The sequence below is a fragment of the Pseudomyrmex gracilis genome, unplaced genomic scaffold (genome assembly GCF_002006095.1).
Source record: "Pseudomyrmex gracilis isolate BER0280 unplaced genomic scaffold, ASM200609v1 scaffold_228, whole genome shotgun sequence".
Taxonomy (NCBI): domain Eukaryota; kingdom Metazoa; phylum Arthropoda; class Insecta; order Hymenoptera; family Formicidae; genus Pseudomyrmex; species Pseudomyrmex gracilis.
The window spans coordinates 25,190-49,451 of record NW_018020812.1 but is presented as its reverse complement, the minus strand read 5'-3'; the positions used below and the strand labels follow the sequence as shown (position 1 = coordinate 49,451).

At 41.0% G+C, this 24,262-nt stretch overlaps 1 protein-coding gene across 7 annotated transcripts in view; it reads left to right on the top strand.

Moving 5' to 3' along the window:
* The window catches only part of LOC109858841 (protein roadkill), a 73,045-nt gene that overhangs the window by 41,667 nt on the left and 7,116 nt on the right, over positions 1 to 24,262 (top strand). For 3 of the 7 annotated variants that reach the window (XM_020436493.1, XM_020436495.1, XM_020436494.1), the window contains exon 4: positions 18,499 to 18,643. In XM_020436493.1, coding sequence (XP_020292082.1) covers positions 18,566 to 18,643 — 78 coding nt within the window. In that variant the 5' untranslated portion in view covers positions 18,499 to 18,565. Of the gene's footprint in view, positions 1 to 4,494; positions 5,481 to 18,498; positions 18,644 to 24,262 lie in introns of those variants that run through there. The other 4 variants (XM_020436490.1, XM_020436496.1, XM_020436492.1 and 1 more) reach the window with 4 other exon arrangements.

Here is a 24,262-nt window from a genome sequence, read left to right as displayed (position 1 = left end):
CCCCATATTTCACATTAAGCGCGTATTCCATATTCGGGTAACTTACCCTATTAGAAATAAAAAAAAATATATATTTACAAAAATTAACGAATAAATGTGTGTATCGATAAACACATAAAATATATATTTTCTCGTCGCTGTATTTGCGTTCGAATTTTTGCAATTAGCATGTAAATTAGCGTATTAAAATAACTTTTTTAATTTCGCTCGCGGCAGAGTTATTTCGTTGACATATAAAAGAGCAGCAACGAGAAAATATACTCAAACAGGGAAATCAATTTCATCAAATCTAAATTGGTACACGTACACGCGTTTATCATCAACGCAAATGTGCAATACATATTGATTGATACTCGGCATTTTCTCCTCGTACGCGAAATAATCTACACAATCTTTCCGATATTCGTATTATAACGCGTATTTTCGCGCGCATACATCTCAATTTGTCTCTTAATCTCTCGTATCCCGCGTGTATTTCGCGTTTATCGAAGCCAGTCACGCATTAATCAGACATCATTGGACGTGTCGACGGGTACATTGCTCCAGGCTCCCCCGGCGCGCCGAGAAATCGTATCGGACTCGCCCGACTCCGCGATACAGTGGTAGTAAGGTTGTGTACAGCGGCGGGTGATAGTGGTGGTGCCACGGCGCGCTCGCTCTCATTAGCCATGGCGAGTGCTCGACATGGTGTTGGTATTACCACCGCCATCGCCGCGTGGCATAGGTGGTAGAGCTTCGTTCTATCGACCGAGCGAGCGAACGGAGCGGAGCCGAGCGGTTCTCTCGTCCCGTGACCTGACCTCGTCTGAACCCTCCGCCGCTGCTGCTGCTGCCTGCGCCTCATTTCCTCACTCCTGCCCTCTCGTTCTCCCCCTTTCTCCCTCTCTTTCTCTCTCTCTCTCTCTCTCTCTCTCGATCTCTCTTTCTCTGCCTCCCTTTTTCTCCCTCCTTTTCTCCACCCCGGTCGCTCTAATGCAATCACCTCTCGCGGCATTGCGAGCAGTCGCGTCTCTTCTCTTTTCTCCCTCGGTGCCATCGCCATCGTCGTCTCCAACTCCCGTCATGGCCTCGTCCGCCCTCCGCGGAGAGCGATAGAGTTCCCTCTTTCTCTCTCTCTCTCTCTCTCTCGAGCTCTCCCCCACAACACTTTCTATACGATATTAGCGCGTCTGAACTGGAACAACGCCCCAAAAACTCGCGCGAATCGCGTAATCTGCTTCGCGCTATTATCTTGAGCTTCTTTTTTTTTTTGAAAACTTTTATCTCTTTATACGCGTGATTTTAATATTAATTTTTTTGTTTGTTTTATATATATGTTATTGTTTCTTTCTTGTCAATATATATTCTTTCGATAATATACACATATTGACTGCGTTTCTTTTCTTTCTTTCTCTCAATTGCTCGCTCCGATCACATTATTGTCCAACGTTGCAAAACATTTGCCGAATACATGCACGTTTGCAAAATGGAGACAGTGGTGTCTCTTCGTGACGTAACTGCGCGCGATTTAATTCGATTCGGTCAACGGATCACCGCGAGAAAGTTGCTCTCTTCTGTAACGAGCTATCTCTTCTGCGGAAAAGTTTCTCGAACAAATTGACCTACCGGAATTGAATCTTTATTATATCAATTTTGTACCTATATCGAAATTGATTTCAAAATAACAATTTGCTGAATATTGGAAAGTTTTTCTCGAAAACTTTGTATCGAGATTTATTTTCAAAAAAAAAAAAAAACAAAAAAACAAAAAAAACAATCGTTCAAAAAACAGTAATAATGTAATGAAATATGCAACACAAATGCGTTATTTACTTGATATTTACGTGTGATCTCTTTATCGTTTTCGCGAGATATAAAGATCGCGTTTGAATTAATGACGGGAGGGTAAAAAAGAAAAAAAAGAAAAAAAAACGCACCACACGACGCATTTGAGCGCCGCTAAATGAACACGCTATGAACGCACGACCCTTAGTCACTGGATTATCCACGCGTGATTGCGGTCGACTTTACATTCACACATTTAAACCAAGTTTCACGCGCTCGTATTGCCAGCAATAAGGCAGTCGTAACTACACCTATATTACACATATCGCGTTCTCAATTTTACTTATCTACGACAGAAATTGCCGCGAACTTTGCGAACGGTGATACTACATGCACATACACACGCACACATGTATAAACGGGCAATTATATTTTGAAGAAGAATATCCTTCTAATTTGGCGAATTACGAATTTACACGATCTAAAACATTGTTGAAACTTCTGGAAAAAACTTCGTTAGTTCGAAGTTTTNTTTTTTTTTTTTTTTTTTTTACAAGATAAGAGACAACAATTGAAGAGGAATACGCGGAATTCTGCAAAAAATATGTAGAGAAAGAAGCATAAAAATATGAAAAACAAAAATAGCAAATTTAATGGAGCGCCTGTGTGTAATACCTGGAAACTGTGTTAACATAGAGCGGTGAAAGTCGTTAATGGTAATAATAACAATGGCAAACACACAGGCACACGCAAACACAGAAAACCCTGAAAAAACAGCGATACATTAGAAAGTCTCGAGAAACGACCCTCGCTCGTTGCGGGACGAACTGAGGGTCGTTTTTCAAAGGGGTCAAGGGGAATCAGCGCGCCCTGAGAGAGGCCACGCTTATTAATATCAACTTCAAGTTCGAAAATGTTCAATTTCCCACGCGCGGTGCTATTCAACTTGTCGACTCGAAAGATCATTATATGCCACGATAAATTTTATTATCGTAAGATAGTTTTTTTTTTTTATAATAATACTCTCACTGGTTATTAATTAATTTTTTAAATTAATCTTTTCCGCACGAGTTAGGCGAAATACGGGCCAAAAAGTGGAGAATTAAGTTTTTCGCGAAACGAGCCAAAACATTCTTCTTTTTGTTTTTTTTTCATGTTTGTTTGGACCGTAATCGATACCACGAGTCTGACTCGTTATTTTATACAGGAAGAAGTTAATATAGTTTTTTTTAACGAACCTATTTACTTTCAATTTGGTGTTTGTTTTAGTGCTTTATAACGTTATTAAAAGTTTTCAGCTTTAATATATGTATATCGACAAAATGTTTCATCTGAATCTATATAATTTAATTTTTGCACATTTATTAAGATCTTAAGAAAAAGAGACAATTGTTTGTTTTATCATATTATACTTTACATTTGACATTTATATTTATATATTAATTTCTATATTAATTCGAGATTCTTCTCATTTTTATTTCTAAAATCTGAAAATAATAACTCTTGCAAGTTACATTTTCTCTCTCTCTCTCTCTCTTTCTCGAATTTTCACAACTCTTTTGGTATATACACACCGGATGCTTCTTTGCAGTGCGGTAAACCGTCGAACGCGTTTTGGCCGAAATGTATTCCGGTTTCTCTCCCGTATCATCGTTCTCACAATGTCACGACCGTTGTGCGTGATTCCGGCACGACGTCACGGTCCCATTGACGCCGATCCCTCCGAGAGGAAGGCACCTTAAACGGGCTCGTAAAACATTTTCGTGACCCCTTTTTTTTCACATAATTCGTTGAACAGACGCCACGGTTTCCGGTGCCGTCGAAAACCATCGAGATGCTTATCATACATGGTATTGTACGTGTCCGGAATGCGTAAATCATTCTTGCGATTAAAAAGAACGTTTAATTTCTATCGTTAAAATTTAGGAAAAATATTTGGAAAGTGGAGTGTACATATATTTTTGGAAAGTTTGCTACTTTTGATATCGCGGTAGCTATTCGTAAAATCTGAAATCCAATCATTTCAGAGAAACGCGTGTTTTTGTTCGAAGAGGGTTTCCACGCTAACCGGATGATCAAGGGCGGCTCTATCTCTTTCGCATCCCTCCTTTTTGGAACCCTCGTCTTCAGAATAAATTCGATGTATCGTCCCTCTTAATCTTCGTGCCGGGAATGTGCCTTTTGTCAAAAGTAACGCGTAGAAGATATTGAAACTCGACAGTGTTATTTATCTTCAGAGGCATATAAAAAGTTGCGATTCACAGTAATATATTTTATCTTTTTACTTAACACATTATCTGATATGTGTCACAATGCGATAATACGTATCAAGGTTTTCGCACTTACTTAAATTTGTTTATCAATTTAATGAACGACCGAAAGTTAAATTTTGAAATCGTCGATCAGACAAGTTACGAAACAACTTCGTGGTCATAGTTCAGGAAACGACGTTTAATACAATTTCGGAGCGAGACGAGTGGCCCGGACAACACACACATATACACAGACGGAGTTTCCTGTAGGGCGGTTGAAGAAAGGGTGCGAAGGAAGGGAGAGAGAGCCTTGGGTACGCGCGTGATGGGCGGGACGAAGGGAGATCGTATCGTCGTTCTGGCACGACACGAGATCGCGGAACGAACCGAGCACAGCCGAGCACGTCCGTTTTCTACCGAAGCGATGTATTCGGGAGTGGGGACCAGTGGGTGTTCAGTAGCTACATTCAGTCGAACCAGCGCCGTAGACGGAGTCGGATCACGAGAAGTATCGCGAAGAGAGTATCTTTCCGTGACAGAAAAACGAAAGAGAGATAAAGAGAGAGAGAGAGAGAGAGAGAGGAAGAGAGGAAGAGAAAGAAAAAGAAAAACGGGCGCTTGGTAAAGGTTCGTAATTGCACGTGTACACGGTTGAATTCGACAGCTGGACGAGGAGAGCAGACAAACCGAAGCGAGAAACAGAGAGACGGAACGAGAGATCGAAGCGCAGTTGGTGGTTGGCCGAAGCCGAAGCTTTGCGCCGCCTCTTCGCTCGTCTCCTCCGAATTGATTCCACGAGCTGTCGTCGTCCGCGCATCGCCACTTTCGTCGCCACGATCGCAACGAACGACAGTCGCGCTGCTCTCCGGGAAGTCTCGTCGTCGTCGTCGCCGTCGTCGTCGCCGCCGCCGCCGCCGTTGTTGCTGTTTTCGGTACTCTCGCAGCACGGATATACGTCAGTGAAAATGCGGTGGTGACAGTGACGGATACCGAAGGGGAGGAAGGACTCCGAAATTGTCACGCAACAGGGTAATTGTCATTATTGTCGTCGATCGTGTGTCGCGCGCAAATATATCAACCCCCGTTCGTACTCGATCGAGTCGACGTCGGTTGAACGAAAAAAAAAAAGATAGAAAGAAAGATATATATACATACACACACACATATATATATATATATATCTATACATATATATATATAGAGAAAGAGAGAGAAAAAAAGGGAGAGAGGGTGCTTTCCTCGACGGTCTAGCCGGAAGTTATGACAAGCTCGCGCCTCATTCAAGGACGAAATATTGTTCGCGCGCATGTGTCCAGTAGTGGGATATAGTGTCAACGACAAGTCGCAGCTGCTCGCAGATCTGGATACCTTGCTGTCGACACCCGCCGGGCCCGGATTGTCTCATGTCAGGATGCCGCTGGCGCGGTACGTACACTCGTACGGCTCGCCGTTGTCGGAGCTAGGGTGGGTCTTCGCCCGTCCGGGGCTAACCGGAGGGGGGCAGGAGGGAGGGAGGGGGAGACGTTTGTCTGTTTGACCGGTACGGCGGAGAGTAATCGCATCGATCCGCGAAGCCGGCTGGCGTCGTCGAACATATGCGATGCCGACCAAGAAGACGCTTCTCCTCCTCCCGAATTTCTCTCCCCTTTTGACAGTAAAGCTACCGGCTGAAATTACTACGATCGTTCGAAAAAAAAAAAACAAAAAAAAAAAAAAACGAAAACGGTTCGAGTCAATTCCGAGATTCTTTAGATACTCTTAGTTTAAGGATGTACATATAAAATTAGTTTTTTCGATCGCGAAAATAAACGCGTAAAACTACATCGAATAAAAGAAAAATAATTGCGTATAAATAAAATTGGATTGTTGTTTGTATAAAAAGAGGAAAGGAGAAGAGCTAGATGTACTTTTTGTAGGTTAACGCGAGAACGTTTCTTTCTCGCGAATTCTCGAGAATTTTCTTGCGGTTCTTTAAAATCACGCAGTTGCCACTTTGAAATTTGTCGACGGAGGTACGACGGTCAACGACCGGTCGTCCCTTCGACGACGACAACAAGCAGAGGCGAAGTATCGCGATGGCCATTAGCCGTACGTTCGTTCCTTCTTTTGTCCGCGTTCTCTCGCTCATCGAGCGATTCGCGCTCGGCGCTGTCTGACTGGAAAGTTCTTGGTCAAGTCGCGAACGAAAGAGCCGCGAATCAAGGTGAATACACCTTTTTACGTTAGACGCCGACCTTCCTGAGGCTGCCTGATGTGGGCCTCGTCACGCCTCGACGATTCTCCGCCTGCTGCTGCTGCTGCTTTCATATAGACACGTCCGACCGTGAACGCGAGACACGATGGAATTCGAACGTAGAAACGTTCCCTCAACGTTTATCATGCTTCCTTCGTTTGTTCGTTCTTCGTTCGTTTGTTCGTTCGTTCGTTCGTTATTGTCGAGGCTTGCGACGAGGACTCTCAACGAGTCCGACCTGCTGCTGTGTGTGAATGTCGCCAAACGAAAGTAGAATGTCGGGAGAGTAAACTTGCCTTTACCTTCTCGGCGTGTATTTGCCGAATGTATTTAAATTTATCATTATTTTTATTCGGGAGAACACACAATCTCTTTATTTAGCATTGAATATATTTATTTTGAGATATTTTATTTGTTATTTCTGTAACTTCTCTTTCGTGAATTTTTTATCTCCAAAAATAATATTTTAATAAAAAGTATGTTTCATAAGCTCGAAATATATACACTGAAAATTCTACACTTGAAATATAACATTAGAAATTTAATTCAAAAACGAAGATATTTGAGAGAAGATTTCGAACATTAAACTTTAGTTCCGTATATTACTTTCGAAATGTTAGAAACTTTCAGCTCTGCTTTCGCTGCTTTAATTGTAACACATTTTTTATGCCATCTGCAAATTGTGGTAATATTTGCAACTGTTCTTCATTCTCGCGACGTAAATTTATATCATAATACATATCTATTAATGTATTTGTTTAATCTGAAAAGTTTTATAAAATTTATTTTTATGTTTTTATTTCAACAAAACATTTATTATTCATAAAGAATATATAACTATTTGTTATTTATCTGGAATTAAAATCTCTCCGCGTATTTTTGAACTTTATTTCCAAACATATTAAAAATTATCCGTACGTATAATCGTAAATTTTTACTTTTTCTTCAAAATTTCAAACACATTTGCAAGTTTCTCTTAACGAATGTTAATCATATGTCTCAAGTATATTGCGGAAATGTACATATCGCGCAAACCTACTACTGATACGCAGTGACGATATTTCCAGTTTCGTCAATAGGATAGTGTTTCATTACCGTTAGTCATTACTTCCTGCTCGTGTGCGCCTCCGTGAGGCATCGGATTTAAAAGCCGTGAATCACGCGCATCAACAAATTCTCGGAATTCTAAAGCTTTTTCGAGACCCTCAATTCTCTATTCATGATCTATGATTTCGCAGATCAGTTTCGGGGTTGTGTGTGTGCACTTGTGACAGAAACATCCTCGACGCTACTATAAGCTTGTTTCCGTAAACGCGAAACTTGCTCGCGAGATTGCTGAGAATTGCAGTTACTCCGCTTTCTCGATTGCGAAGTTTAATTTGGTTTCAGAAAAATTGATAAATAAACTCTGAACGAAGTATTTATCAATTTTGCGGCAACTTTGTTTTGTAAGATTGCAACGTACTTATGTACTTCGTGTCAAATTCGGATACAAGTAATTGAAAAAACAAAATTGAGATTTAACATTAAATTACAAGATCAAGATCAAATTTGCAATTAATTTGCATCTAAAACGCGACGAAATTATGAAACTCACGTACGTTTATTTTCAACTTGCCGATTTCAAGCGTTGTTTTGCATTTTTTTCTTTTTTGATTCACATCAGGTGATCTTTTTTCCTTGGACGTCGGAATTTTGTTGCTCAAGATAAAAACATACATGTTATTGCGTGCGATGTGATATTGACAGGCTTTTATTCGCGCGTTGTGGCATTGCGCGATCGTTAATTGCACCGTTTCGCAGTAGCGATAAAAAAAAAGAACTCGATATGCTAAAGCGCTTTACGTCTTCTTCCGGAAATGTGCAGCACACGCAGGTATGCGAGTTACGGAATTGTCTTATCAACCTGACTCTGTATAACCTATGCATCTTTTATATTGTGTCGCCTATCTCGCGCATTTCCGTATCGTTGCACTTTTGTCGCACGTGTAATTCCCGGCGCGCGACCTTCGTCGGCGAGCTATGGACGACTCGCAGATGTGTGCAGGTGCCTTTTAATTTTTTTTTTTTTTATTTTTTTTTTTTATTTACGCGTCTTTCTCCCACCATTGCATTACCACTTGTTAATTTCGCGACGGCCTTACCAACTTTGACTGTCGCGTCGCGTCTGAGTGATGCTCGTTTCTCGACGTTACAACGCTTGTGCTCAATTACATGACAGCTTTATCTCCTAATTGGCATTGTCAATGCCAACATAATGCGAATTTGACAGGTAAAACCACACGAATTCCGCGATTTTCGAAGAAACATCGCGCGACATTCGATTAGACATACGATTTTATTTCACTATTTTTTTTTGTTTTTTTTTTTTTTTTTATTAGTCGTCTTTCGCGCCGTCAAATTCGAAGTTGGGTGATATCGTCGAAGAAGTCGTGTGTGTTACGTCACGAAAAGAAAGTCATTCACGATGAAACAGGTTGCGCCGCGAGGTTACGTTACGTGTAATTCACAAAGAGAAAGAGAGAGAACTCTAGTGCGATTTGTTCATCAATCATTTTGCAGCCGTCGTGCTCATCTCTAATATCTAGTTACTGCTTTATAATATTGTAATAGCGGTTGAGTCAAGGAGATTATCTTAACTTGATAGAGTTTCGCACATTTTTGTTATTTTATTTTTTTTTTTATCGGGAAAGAAAGTAGTATGGAAATTGCAAAACGCTTTTATATCAGGACTGCGCTCGTGCAAGAAACTACGTATTGAACGGAATTGCTGGATGGCTCGCCTCCCACATCCCGATCATAGGTTAATCATCTATAAACTCGATGTTGGATAAAAGTTTATTTCGAGTTCATTGTAATTGTTTTTTTTTTTTTTTTGAAACTTTTTTTTTATTTTAGAACAGTTATTTCAGCGACCCGCCGTAATGAACCGTAATCTTCGTGAACTCTGTAACTTTTACATAACGCAACTTTCATATGTGGAAATATTTAAATTTATAAAATTGATTAATATCCGCGTGTGTCGGATATACACGACGACTTTTTGTAAGTTACGATCTTATAAAATTGAATTTTGAGAAATCGAAACGAAATGTTTACACGTTTTTTTTAATATTTAATACGATAATTGAACGTTCAAAGTGGTGATTATCTTATATTGTTGTGGCTGATTGGAAAAAAACGTTTGAGAGAGAGAGAGAGAAAAAGAAAAAAAAAGCTGTAAAGATATTCAAAGGTTTTCGCTATGTTTGAAACGCGATTGTACGGGTTACAAAATGAATAGCTAATTACTTCGTTTATCTCATAGTCACGGTCGTAAAAAGAGCTACGAGCGTTTGCGGTGAAAAAAAATACGATCTGGAGGCACGCTCGGCAACGTTAAACGACGAATCGGAAAAACCGCGGCCTTGCCTCGTGGTAATGTTATCGTTTGCGTCACAATATTTTCTCGTCAGCACGCGCGCACGGAGCGCAAACGCCGGGAATGGCTTTGAATGTCCTTTGTGTCCGTCGAACAGCTGGTAGCGCGCGCGCGGTCGAGATATACGTATATTATATGTATGTATGTGTTGGTGTAAGTGTGTCTGTGTTATTACTATACTGCTATTACTACTACTATATCACTGTTAATAGTAATACTGTTACGATTATTATCACTGGTACATTGTCGCGACATTACTCATATGTCGAACAATATCGTCGTAAATTAAAACACCTATCCGTATTTCGAATAACGTCAATTACCGTCTCTCGCGATCCTGTCACTTCGATTTAACGCGCTGCGACAATCCAATTACGATCTCGCGCGCGTGATATGATATTTCGTTGAAGGCTTTTATTAACACATTGCTCAAGCGTCGCAAACAGCGAAGTTTCGATAAAATCTCGAGAAAAACATGACAAAGTAGCGCAATTACATAGCCGATACACAAAATTTTTCGAGAACTTACAATCAAAAGAATTTTATTGTTCATGTTTTTTTTTTAAACGTAACTTTGCGCAAGATAATCTCTGAGAGTCTCGACGATAGTTTGTTTTCAAATCCGCGATCACAGCGAGATATCTCGTCGTTAATAGTTTTTTTTTGTCTGTGATTTACGTTTCGGAGCATATTATTTGAATGCTATTATAGCTGTAGAGCATGGGAGTCGAGGCCAATCGATGTCCGCAGCTCGATGAAATAAAGCCGAGTACAAAGAAGAAGGTAGAGGAAGATGCGGCGATGGTGGTGGTGGTGGTGGTGGAGACGAAGGCAAAGCGCGGTGGAGGGAAGAAAGGTTGTCCCTCGGTGGCAACCTTCGGCTTCAAGGGTACAGGGCCGTACGTCCCCCTTGAGGGTTTGCCTTCCCTCTTTCGTAATGGACGTCGACGACGAATCCCTCGCAATTCAAAACTAACTCCCCGTTACAAAAGAAGCCAGACGAACAGCTCCCGTGAAAACCATCTTGTCCTCCGTGTTTTTTTTTTCTTTCGACTGCGTTGAATCTTTTATTTCAAATCACAAAGAGCCAGTTTTGTAAACGTAAAAGTTTCTGAAGCTTGCCACTTGTACGAGTTTTTTTGTAAATGAAAATGTACAGGCAGATTTTATGAGATTTTTGTTTTTCTAAAAGAGCGTGTATATTTAAATGGCAGCGAGATATTTCCTCACGTCTCCGCGCATGAATTATTCCAGGGTCAATAAAATTTATCGCCATTTACGTGCTAAATTTTTTTGCACTTGAACGATACAGATTGCGCGCGCGTGTGTTTTCTCTACTACTTTAAATAATTCAAAATGCTGATACGCAGTAAATACGCACATAATCCCGTATATACCGACTTTTAATGACTTTTTTATATTAACGAAATAACAGATACAAAGAACACGCAGAAATAAATGTCGTAAAAAGTCAATATCAGAGTATCAAGTTCGCAGGAAAGCTGCGTACGCAGTTTTTACAGTGTGCGAGAGATCGAGCTTATCGAAGTTATCGCTGAACAACTAAACGTCAAGCAAACAAACGTGTTATGTTCAATCGGAGGCCAAATTGTCCGTAAAGTTTAATAACTTCGCAATTTGCAATAACATTAAAACGCGTGACGCGTAAATTTTTTCATAAAATGTTTCAAAAGAAAATGAAAGCGTGAAAGAAAAACAAGCGATGCGATTGGTATTTGTGTACATGTCCGCAGAGCAAATGTTATTCATTGTAATTAAATTTTATTCGAAAGGACACAAAGAAAAAGTATACACACAAAAATAAAAGAATATACACGTAATAACGTTTCAGTCAGTGCTTTAATAGGAGAAAAACAAAGAAGTGAATGAGAAGTAAAGGAGAGAAAGGATAAACAGTCGAACTACTGTTAAACAATGATGAATAAGTAGCGATTATTAAATCGGAACCGTGTCTAAAACCATTTATATTCGTCGCGCGCATAAAGGGACAAACGCAAGGATATCTTTTGTAGGACTCCGAGCATCTTTCGCGGCTAATAAGACGGCCGTAAGGGCGCATCTGCAAGGAACGGACCTCGCAAATTGGCCGTGAGGCCCAAGGTCGTCCAGTATATCCCACGTACCGGGGCACTGGCCCCTGTTAGAAACGAGTCGGGTCCCGGGGAGCTTCCCTCCCTTTGCGAAGATCCTAAAGAAAAGCAATCCTTCGGCCCTAGAAGGACGAACGTCGCGCAGCTCAGGAAATCCTTTCATCTGCGCGTTCGTGAAAGTATTTTTTTTTTGTTTTTTTGTTATTGTAATTCCGCGCTCACGAATCTCATTGAAAAGTACGAGCATTGCAGTAACTATGAGATCATTTAGAAAGAGAGAGAGAAAATAAACAAAAAAGATTCAATTTTTAATTGTCTGTTTAAACAAACAAAGTGTTAGGAAAGATGTGTAATATTTAAAAAATTACACTTGGAGTGTAATATTTAAAGAAGGTGTAATATTTAAAAAATTCTAGTAAGATGAAAATTTAAATAAATTGAAATTACACAAAGAGAAACGAAAAATACGTGTCCGTGAATTATCTATTTTAGAAGTGTGAATCTTACGCAATAAATATAGCTGGTTTTTTGTTCATAAATTTTAACGACATAAATAACGTTTCATGTTACAATTCAATGACGTTTCTCGACAAGAATTTCTTTTAAACTACTTTTCTTACGATTCGACGCTATAATATTCAATTTATTAATTATACATTCCGCGTAGCTACCGCGTTGAAATAAATTAATTCCCGAGGAAAATATTTTGCATTGAATTTTATTAAGTTTTGATTTTACTTCACTTTGTGTGTTTTGTAAAATGTGTTTCAAATCAAATATTTAAGCATATATATATTTCGTCTGAGTGAAGCGACGTTCTTGCCGTTCTTTGTATGAAAAGATCTCCATATGCTTCTTATCGTAACCATGAACCTTGAATCGACGCACTGCGAGCGAAGTTGTGATGAATGCAAGTTGTGCGGTAATGTTACACCGTCGGGAACGGGTGTAAACTGAAACCGTGACTAAATATTCAAGGATGGAAATAGATTTAAAGATTATTTATAAAAAAAAATCAAATTTTATGCTACATACAATATGTGATGTGTGTGCGTTTTAATATCAATATGTAATATCGCGTGTGTTTTCTATTTTCCTCTTTAATTTTTATCTTTGTGTGTGTCTTTTTTCTTTGTGTTTAATACGATAGAAAATCACTCTGTTACAAACTCATTTAGATACTCGCTAATTACTTATTTATTTTTACTCGCGATAAAACCGTAACTACGTCATTCCGTATATCGTTCAGAAATGTGATGACACACGCGCGAAGAAAGATTCACCGCTGCTAACAAATAACAAACACGTCTCTCCGTCTCGCTCTCTTACCAATTCTTCAAACAAGCAAGTTGATTCACGTTGTATCATTTGGAAATTCGATAGTTCATGCGTGCGCGCCGTAAAGATGTTGCGATTTCTTATTGCTTACATGTTAATCTTCGTCCTTCGCACCTGTTTATCTGTCTTCTCTCTCCTTCGTTATTATGTAATTTGTTTGATGAGCCGAACGAGTTTAGCACTTCTCTGATCGCGCACGATTCGAGAGCAAGAGTTTATCACGATAACGCGCAACACACGCGCGATAATACACATATTGTAGATATCTTGCCGAGAATTTTGGAGAAGACCGTAGTTCAAACAAGGAACTGCGTAACGAGCGCGCAAATATTTTCTTTTGTTGTTTCACCGCGAGAGAGATGTGGAAATCTCTTAGGTGTTATTTACGTTCAAACACAAATTCCTTTCGGGATTTTGCGTAACGGAAGTTTCTTATCCAAGTTTATTAACTGCCAAGTGTGTTTAATATCTTTAAGATGACGACGGTTGTTTGAAAAGTGTTCGCGTCGCCATATCACAAATCGAGATATGCGACGCTTCAACGTGCAGTCTACACACGGGCATGGATGTTTCTTATCACTTTCTCGAAAACGTTGCATGCGGCAACTGTGTTTCCGCACATCTTCCTCTCCCCATTCTGTCGTTTTGTTTCCTCGCGTTACGGCATATCCACGTTGTTTGCATAGATCATGCTTGTTTACCGTGCTGCAGCAGCCGGCTGCGAGGCCCAAGGCTGGTTTGGACTGGTTCCCGAGAGAGCAAGCGGCTCGAACCATCATCATCCATTCCTCGTCTTCTTCGCGAGCGAGCTGAGCGATCGCGCTTGTCCTCGCGAGCGACAAGTTGGCGCGTGCAAAACGCGAAGGCGAGTCGCGGCGCCCTTGAGGAAAGTCAGCCTTTGTCTTATCACACACTCGGCTTACGCCAAGCAGCGTCAGCCTTGACTTCGCCCCCTCTTCTTCTTCGCCGCTTTCGTCTATACTGACTTTCCTGCGAAAATCGACCGACGGAAAGGGCGACCGAGCGGCTTCTTCCACTTTCCTTCTCTCCACTTCCCTTTGTTTGGTCAAGAGCCCCCCCCCCCCCTAGTCTCGGAGTGACAATGCNTTTTTTTTTTTTTTTTTTTAACTAGGGCAACGGGGAAAGAAACTGCGATGTTCGAGTTAGATTCGAAGATACGATCAGATTGGCACGTGTTTATTTTTTAGCTGTCACGGCTGTTTTATGTCATTTATGTCTGTGATATTATTGTATTTACATTACAAGTTTTTATGAATATCTATAATCACACTTCTGGCGGGTACGTCGTGCAATATTTATATCAATGTGCGAAATATAAATACTGCGCTTCTTGATAGAAAATTGAAATAATCAGAGTGACAATAACAAACGGAGAAAAGAGGGTATAAAGGGTAAAACAAACACGAGAATCGCATATAAAAATCGGAAAAAACACAACAAAAAGGAAAACGTCGAATATGCTATGTAATCAAGTATCAAGGTTGTGTATTATTGTTGTCAGTATATACGCCAAGGTCCTAGCTTACGAACGTCACTAGCCACGTGTCGGCGGAGGAAGCGGCGCGCCGCATTCGGATGCCGGAATTTCCTCCTTAATATCGAACGTCAGATATATATATTCGTCTGTTCGCAATAAAACGATGAACTGTACATATAGATATGTTTTTCAATATCGCACAAATATCAATTTATTGCAATATATAAACAACTTTTTCTACGCGCGAATTATTTATTCCATCGTTCTCGTGCAGTTATCGAAATTTTTTGAAATCGACATTTTTCGAGACTTACGTTAGCTTTTCATTCTCGCGGTCGGTTTCGATCACAGAGAAACGCCAATAAGATTTTGTTTTCGTCGTTATCGCGCACATATTCGCAACGCAACATGCGCGTAATCGCGATAATCGTAAAGGCGGCGATATTTTTATCCACGTGCGCGCTACGTTGCACTCGGTCGCCTCCGCGACCTTCCGTTCTTGACATTGAAACTTCCTTTTTTCCATCGCGTTTTTTCCGCGAGCGCGTGTCGCGTCGACTGACGCGCGTTGCCTGCCCACCTACCGGTCTTACGAAACGACCGGATGAATCAGATATGGAAATAAACGTATCTAATTATGCGTCGGCGACGCACAGACGTACGGGAAACGTTGCGCGATATCTAAATTCGAGCGTGACGACGATTAGCGAGGAAAACGCGAGAGGTTCGATCGCGCGGACTCCTCCGCGGCATTCGCGTCCTTGTATTATTTAGACGCGCTAAACGCGTAAAACGCGAAAAAGCGATATTTTCGTCGAAAACCGCAACCTCACCTTCGACGTTGTATACATATCGCGTCAACCTTCGTGTGTCGTCCTTATCGGCGATTACATAGCAACCAGTTCAATTACAGTTCATTAGCGGTTGAAAAACACGCGGTCGTTCGGGGAAATATGTTGTTGCGAAATATTGAAAGGGATATAAAATGAGATGATAACATGCGTGATGTGTTTCTCTGATCGACAAATTGAAAATACGGATGAAATGACGAATTGATAAATTGAGCATAATCGAATCAGCGGATATGTTTGTTTTATTGAGAAGAGCAATTTTCGCGTTATAGAGATGGAACGCGCGCGGAAATTTAAACCGTCAAATACCTACGTGTTTCATTTTTTTTTTGTTTTTTTTTTTGCGAATGAGAAATAGAAGTATTTCGAAAATTGTGTTCGTAAATTGTGTTCGTAAATTGTGCGGCGCGATTTGGCAAGAAGCTTGAATCCGCGCGCAATGTCGGACTAAGTCACTATAATTACGTGATTTCGACGCGCGCGCGCGCTACAGACAGTTTTCACCTAACTTCCTCGTTTTCACCGGCGAGCTTGTGCCGGGGCTCCGTTCTACTTTCCCCTGAACTCTCGAAGCCCCCGGTCCACGCCTGCGCAAGCTTCGACCACCGAGTGCTCGAATGTTTCGATCGCTCGAACAAAGAGATGCCGATCTAGAGTCCACTCGCGTTCTTCCCGACCTCTTTTTTTCTCACCAAATTTCTTAAAAGCCAAATAGATAAATAGTAATCCAATGTAAATTTGTGCTTGTTCTATCGCCTTTTTTTTGTTTTTTCTTAAACCGCATTAGTTTTATTTGTAACGATATTTAAACGGACAGTTTGGTATTTTTGAACTAGTTTAATTTATGTAGGACAGTTTTACACATAATTTTCCGCAACGGTCATTAAGATCTCTTCTGAAAAAAAAAAAAGAGATTCTTGATTTTACCAATGATTTCTCTCTTTCGCTGGTCTCAATATAGTTTGTTCGACATCTACGCTCCAAATGTTTTCTCATCGACGGAAACGTCGTTTCGCTTGTACTTTCTAACGGTCGAGCCGTGATTGCTTTCTCACTAAACGGAGCGACGGCGTTGCGATAAAATCGCCTGTCTCTTTCTCTCGAATAAAACGAGACTGCTCTCCCATTTGCGCGGTCTGGCAATGCCTACGGCTGTGTATCTAGCGCAAAAACTACGTGGGAGTATATAAGCGTTGGAAGTGAAAGTTATGGCACCGAACGAACGAAACGGCGAACGCGATCCGCTCACAAAAGTCCGGGGCGCGATGCAATTCTCTCTCTCGCGCGCGAAATCGGAGAAATTCGCCAAACGAAAGTACCTCCGCGTCGGTAAAAAAAACGAAAAAAAAATACAACAAGAATACTAACGATATATATATAATAATAATATTATACGCTAACGCCGATCGGCAATTCGATTCGGCTCGCATTCAAGTTTTAATTAATTGAAGCAGAAGATGCAGCTGCTCTTCTCCCGCGCGAGAATCTGTACTTTCTCCGCGACGCGAGTCTTCTTCTGATCGGGTAACGTTATTGTATAATAATAGTCTTTGTTCACATAAAAGCTAAATATCCGTTACTAAGTTTTAAATCGGTATTTCTCACTCTCATTAATAAATTTTATTGCACTCGCGTCGGGAGACGTTGGTATTTTATACGGCAATTATTTCCACTCCTTTTTTACCCCGGTTTTATTGTTACTTTTAAAGCTTCTTGTTTTATTCGCTAGTAAATTACTTCCGTCATTATCGAACGCGCTGTTTAAGCGAGTTCCGTTTCTCGTTAAAAGATACCTTCGGCGCCGCGATGGAACGAGCGAATCTCTGCGTGTCACGAGAGCGAGACGCGAACTCGAGGAGAGTTCGTTCGATTTAGTTTCTGTTTCCTGGTTGGTCGCGAGTAGTACGCCGCGGTGACCCGATCTGGCGTCCGATGAACCTGCGGGGCTAACGTACTTGACTCGCCTTTCCGAAGCGGTTCCGTACTTGGCACCGCACGTGAGCACCATCGCGTGTCCTGCATACTCTCCTTCCTTCATCCTTGCTTTTCCTCTCTCCCCTCTCTTCTCGTCTTTTGTTCTTTTCCTTCTCCTTCTGTCTTCCTTTCTCTCCTGTCACTCGACAACGCGATATATGCCGGCGCTCGATAGTAGAATCTACGCGATCGATCGACCATCGATGATGACCTTTATCTTCCGAAGGACTCTCGCTTACTCGAGAGATTCATTACTTACTTTCAAGTAGCTCAATTAGCAGCGATCGAGTCGCGTTTAAAAGGGGTTTCGTCATCGTTGAGAATGAGGTGAGATACGGTGTTTGTGTTACGTACAGGAAATACACGATTTAGCGAATACAATACAGTCAAAACTCTCGATAACTCGAACCTTCTGTAACTCGAAAATCTCTATGAGACGAAAATTTTGTTCATTCCTTCCCGCTTCGCGAAAAGGAAAAAAGAACTTCGATAGAGTCGAAATCTCTACAACTCGAAGATTTTAGCTCTTCCCTTGAGATTCGAATTATCGAGGTCTTCGACTGTATTTTTGAAACGTGCCGAAGTATTTTCTCCATTATTATATTCTTTATTTAAAACGATATTTGATAATTTAGAGATTTTTTTTATTCGAAAAAGAAAATTTCCATCTGTATTTTACGTGTCAGATTAAGTTTTATGGAGAAAATTCATTTATCGACATTACAATTATACCCGTTTCGCCCTGTCGAACGCAGAGCAGCGCATCGTCAGTACATACGCCATTACGCTAATTCAATGAGCCCGTCTGTCCCATCGCGTCCAGAAATATGGAGAGGTCGACGACCTATTCCTCTGACGTAACACGATCACGCGTACACACACTATTAACGACTTTCCGAGCGAGTAATAGCGCGTATATGTTGTATATATGTATATATGTATATATATATATATGTAAGTGCACACGGCGGGATGACTCAAAACTCGTCGTCCCCCGTATGCCTCCCGTAATGTTCACCCGAATTAACCGGACGATTTTTTCTTTTTTTGTTGCAGACTTGCGGTGAGCGACTGTGCGCCTCAGACGTCGCGGGTCAGCTCGAACTTGCTCAGCAGCAGTAGTATGGCGGTGAGCCGCGTCCCGAGCCCGCCGCCACCGGAAGTGAACACCCCCGTAGCCGAGAACTGGTGTTACACGCAGGTACGTTTCGCGGTAGTTCGTTGTTCCCGGGTTGTGCTGCGGCTCTCTCTGCGCGGCTCTAGCGATCGATGCAACGCTGCCAAAATTCATCCGGATTCGCCACGAATGGCGGAAACGAGAAGTAGAGGGTGATAATTAGAAAAACCGAGTGATTAATATGTTGCAAATCTTATTTTTCTTAAATGAGAAATATACGATTATTGCAGTTGTCGCGAATGTTGGATCAATATGTGTAGATCCAGGTCGGAGTCTGTTAATTTTTGCAGAAAGACGTGTTTATTCGAACATGCGCAAAATGCGAACAAACGTAAACCATGTTCTTTCAGACATTCTGCGATTCTCGAACGTTGGTTTTTTTTTTTTTTTTAAACGCCACAGGTTCCGAGAGACATTGCGCGTTCCCAGACATTTATTTTTCTCTATTATTCTTCTTCTTTAAATTCGTATCGAAAAATAAACCGAAGATTGAACACTGAAATTCGTTCAATATGGAAATTCACAAGATGCTCGAAGAAATTAAACGCATTCCTCGTTCTTCTTAAACAGGGACTTAAAGTTGGCTGTGGGAAGTGAGCTCTTCGATTACTTCCGCGATCTCTCAGGTCGTCTGGAGTTTAATTGCTGGGCGTATCCTGTAGACTAGTAGTATATATTTCGCAAGGGAACGAAGACGAAGAGAGACAGGTTCGCGCGGAAGAGACGCGGAGAATCATCGTCGTCGACGACGTCGTCAGTGCGCTACGCGCGTGTGAGAGCACGCACTCCTGGCGCTCTCATTCTATTTTTACAGCGCTTGTCCCCCTCGCATGATGTGAACGACCTGCAACTAGATATCTCTCGTCGCTCCTTCTCGTCCTCCTATCGGTCTCTCTCTCTCTCTCTCTCTCTTTCTCTCTTTCTCCGCTGAATTCCCAACCGTCGGAACGTTCCGTGATTTTCGCTGAAAATTCGTCGCCGTTCTCTTTTCCTCTTTTCGTCTGCCGTGGTTATTTCCGGTTTTGCGCGCGATCGGCTTGAGCGCGCCGATGACACGTACATTCGAACGATCGTAATGAAGTTACGCGCGATTCGCGATTACGTCCCCGCGTCCTCGAATACTCTGAATGCGCTTGGATAAATAGATAGAGGTTTATCAGCCGGGACGAATCCTCTTTCCCCTTTCGTAGGAGAGCTCGCAGAGAGATTTGTAACAATGAACGATTGTTTCGTTGACTGCGCGACGGGGAATGGAGAAATAAAATAACGAAGTTGCAAGCGTGTATAATAATAGCACAGCGTACATATAAATTGTGACGTTAAATAATAACAATATTTGCTACGTTAATATTAATGCGAGTTTGCGCGTTTATTTTGGTAAAGTATATTTTTCCCACTTTGTACAATTATTGGGATATACATACATGATATTGGATCTTGAAAGAGAAATCTAGTGAAATTAAAACTGTCCTCGGGGAAAAAAAAAAGACATTTGTAGAGGTCGTAACCGAGAGCCCCGATGGTTTCTCTCGAGAACGTACACATATATATATATATAATATATATTATGTATATATACATATATATTTAATTCTCCTGTTCTAATTTCAACAGTAGAGAACCGCGGACATTACATTGCGTTTCGCTTTCGCGAGTTGCGCAAGAGCGGCTGCTCGAGTTTTACGATATACGCCGCGTTCGCGCGTAGAGACCCGGGTTTTGGAATCGATGGAACACACGCTTAGAGTGCGTTCCCGTCGATTCGGCCGGGCCGTGCGCTCGCCTATAAATCGAAAGTCAATTCGTGCTCCAGTTAACTTTCGTAATGCGCGACACCGATTTCGCCGCGTAAGCGATTCGCGCGCTCACCTCGCAGTTCGCTTCGCAACATCACATCATCTGTGCGCAATCTGCGCTTGATTTATCGTTCATACCTCGCTGTGTGACAAGCGCGTGATTGTATGTCGCGAATATATATGCAAGTGTCGTCCTCGATTTTGTCAGAAACTCGCGAATTATAAGAAGTTTCCTTTTTTGCGTTTTCTTTGTCATTCTCGTGAAAATTTGCATCGCGATTTAAACGTTTTATGTATACGAGACCTCGGACGATTATTGCAAATTCAACGGAATATATTCCTGAGTTCAAGGTTGACAGTTACGAAACGAAAGATTATATAATATCATCGGTTGACATTTTCTGGTACTTTTTAACGTTGTAATGTCTTCAACGTGTTTTCGGCCATTTATTATTTACACACGCACGCGAAGAGGCGTGAATGTAGTTTCGCACATTGTTGCCCGAGGTCGTTGCGGAATCACTTGATAATCCAAGGATGGAATTCAAGGATTGAACTCCAAGGATTCTGCACAGAATTATGTATATACTTACGTAGAAGGTTTTAAAGAAAGGTTAAGAAGTATAATATTTCAATATCGCTGTCAGCTCTTTTAAATTTACCAATTTTTATTGATAAACAAATAAAGCATTATTTATTCGTGTTTTCTTCGAATATTTTACAAAAACATTTGCAAATTGATGAAAGAATAAGTGAAAACATTGTGATCGGTGGAATGTTCTTTGCATACAACATTTTTGCTCATAATAATTTGTTGTTCCTATACAATTAAATTTAATATTTAAATTAATTAATTAAACGATAGAATTTCTTTCAGGATATAAAATGCGTAGTTTTAATTTAAACGCTATTTATTTTTTTTATACTATTATATTAGAGATTTATTTATTTATTTCTATTAGATTGTTAATTTTGAAAGTTTGCAATTTTTTCATGATAGCATCACTTTATTAAATAATATATTTTTCTCGTCTGAATCCAAATATTGTAACTCACACGAGTATTTATAAACATATAAACAATTCAATTTAACGCGTCTTTTTGTGTCACACTGCTAAAAAATTTATCTACATAAGTCACTTTATAATAGACAAAGAATCACGCGGAGAGCGTCTAATAAGAAACTCTTACATAATAGGAAGTACAATATCTTCGCAAGACAGCCTCGCGGCGGTCGTTCATCTCCACGATATAGGCAGCGAATCCGCGCATATAAATTCACGATGATCTTGTCCGAAGAGGAGAGTCAGCGATTACCTCTAAGACGGCGATCGCGCACCGTGTTCAGAAGAGGACTGTACTTCTTGACCGGAAGTATCAACTCGGCTCGGTGTCGGTCCGCTTGTTGGCGCTTGAACCCCGCGTTGAACACGCGTTCCTACGCCGCCGCTCCCGTAAACGGGCACGGGTGATTCAAGGCCGATCGCCGACGACCGCCGGCGTGAGCGGGTTGAACGACTCCTAGGGGCGTCGACCGGATTGCCTCCTCCGCCGCCGCGTTCCTCCTCCGCGTCCGCTCCACCTGGTGGCGGCGATTCGCGCCGACTCGCTACGCGGAACACCCGGGAGAAAGAGACGATGAACCCTTTGCGACCTCTCTTTTCTCGAACGCGCATCGCCGTACAACGTCGCTTCCGCTCGTGAGCCCACAAGCGGGATAGCTCGCGAGGTGTTCCGCTCGCCTAGTCGAGCGGAATTATGAACGCTTCTTGTGCAAATTTAATTCCGCGCCGTGTTCTCGGAACATCCGGAATACGCATAAATGCGTTAATTTGTCGGGAAGTCTCGAGTTTTTCCTGGAGTTCCCCACGAGAAAGTCGATATTCTTTGAATTTTACATACGCGAGATGGTATTATGTAATTTCACCTCACATTGTGGTTTTATCAGAAGACAAAATCGAACAATGTATCTTAAATAAAAAATTGTTTAAGTGTATCTATAAATAATAATAACTACATATAAGTACACGTATACAAATAACAAAAAAATACGCATGTCATTTCCAGAGAAATTTTAATCTGCTGATATATATCAGTTTAATTAATAATTGCGGAAAAACAGATATATTAAATATGACTCTGTTTAAGAAGTAATTAACGTACGCTTTTCGCAATATTACGTCGTTTTATTGGAAAATGCTTCAATAACATATTATGAAGCGATTATTAAAGCAGTAAATAATTAGATTCGATGTTCTCTTCCTTTTCCACTGTCGTGCAAATAATTTCTCATATGAGTCACATATTGGTTTCATCGGTCACGTTTATCGGTTGGCCGTAGGACAATATGTGCGTGTGTATCCGCGTCGAGCGGCGGGTTAGTTTCGTGATGAACGAAGAAGTCTAGCCCGTTGGCACGTTACCAACGCGTAGGATTACGTCGGTGGAACGAAATTAACTCGAGAAAATAATACTCTTCCCCACAGGTCGTTCGAAGTTTCCGCCGTGCGAGTATACCGCGACTAATTTGGCTAACAAACGAACCAGAAATTGATCGTAACGCTTTAAAATCCGCCTCGGAACTCTTTTGCAATTAGTCTTGCTGCGAATCAATTAAAATCAAAATACTAGGAGTTTTGCTTTTTTTTTTTTCTTTTTTTTTTTTACCACTCACGTCTCCAAGTATCTTGTACATATGTTATGAATTTTTTTTCTACATTTTGAAGTTTCATATACGCTTAGAAAGCTAAACTAACGTGTTTCAAATAATTTGTTAAAAAGTATTTCAGAAATAAAAATTAACGAAAACTTGTTTTAAGATAAATAATTTCTGGTCTCGTAGAAAAATTAATTGCAATTTCCTTTTTTTTTTTGTTTTTTGCATAAAAGGCGAGATATATCGGCAATGATTGCAATTTTTCCAGAAACCCTGTGGAAGAATTTTGCTGGCTATTTTAAAGAAATAAGCGAGCATGTGTCTTCCGTCTTCATTCAATTTGCTTAGAAAACTCGCGCGATCGAGATCCTTCTCGAGTTCTCGATAACATCGCGCGAGACATCATCGCGCAAGGTTCTCTTTAACTCGTCTTTTTTTGTAACCTGGCCTGGCCGGACGAGCGAATCGTCGTAAGCCGTAAGAAGTAACTGGCCACGGAAGAGATTACAGTACAAGCGTGCGTTGAACTCTCTCGCGGTTAAGATAGCCACCTCCTTCCTGCTTCTCGGTGCGATGCGAATGTCGACCTCAAGCTTCCGATCCGCGAAGGTCACGCCGAGGTAAGGATCATCGAACCCGCGCGCCTGTCCGGCATAAAAGCGCGCACGAATATATCCACGATCGGGAAAACTCATCGGAGAACAAAAGTCCTTGATGCGAGCGTCGTTCATTAATTCAAGAACGACGCTTTAAGCATTTCTCCGATAACAAATGTTGTTTCTCTCTCCTTCTGTGGAATATTTTTAAGAGAGATAAGAACTCATCACGAAACAAAACAAAGTTTTTTTTTTTTTCTGTCTCTCACAACTGCGTGTGTTTGTTGTTTTACGTCTGAACTCGGAATTTGTACTCGTGAAATATCCACCTATATATTCGCTCGTGTGCGCGTTTACACCGAGCAAAAAACGGTTCTATCTCTCAACCTCAATTTCAAATTCGCCGAATATTTCACAATTGTGTTTTCTTGAAAAAAAAAAAAAAAAAAAAAAAAAAAAAAAAAGAGATGCGAGGAGTTTGTTTTAAATTTGTTATATCTAGGAACCATCAAAGGAGAACAACACCGTTTATGATTTACAAAGCCGCGATCGTTGAAAAGAGTGAACTTTCACTTTAACACTCTCTCAGAGAGGC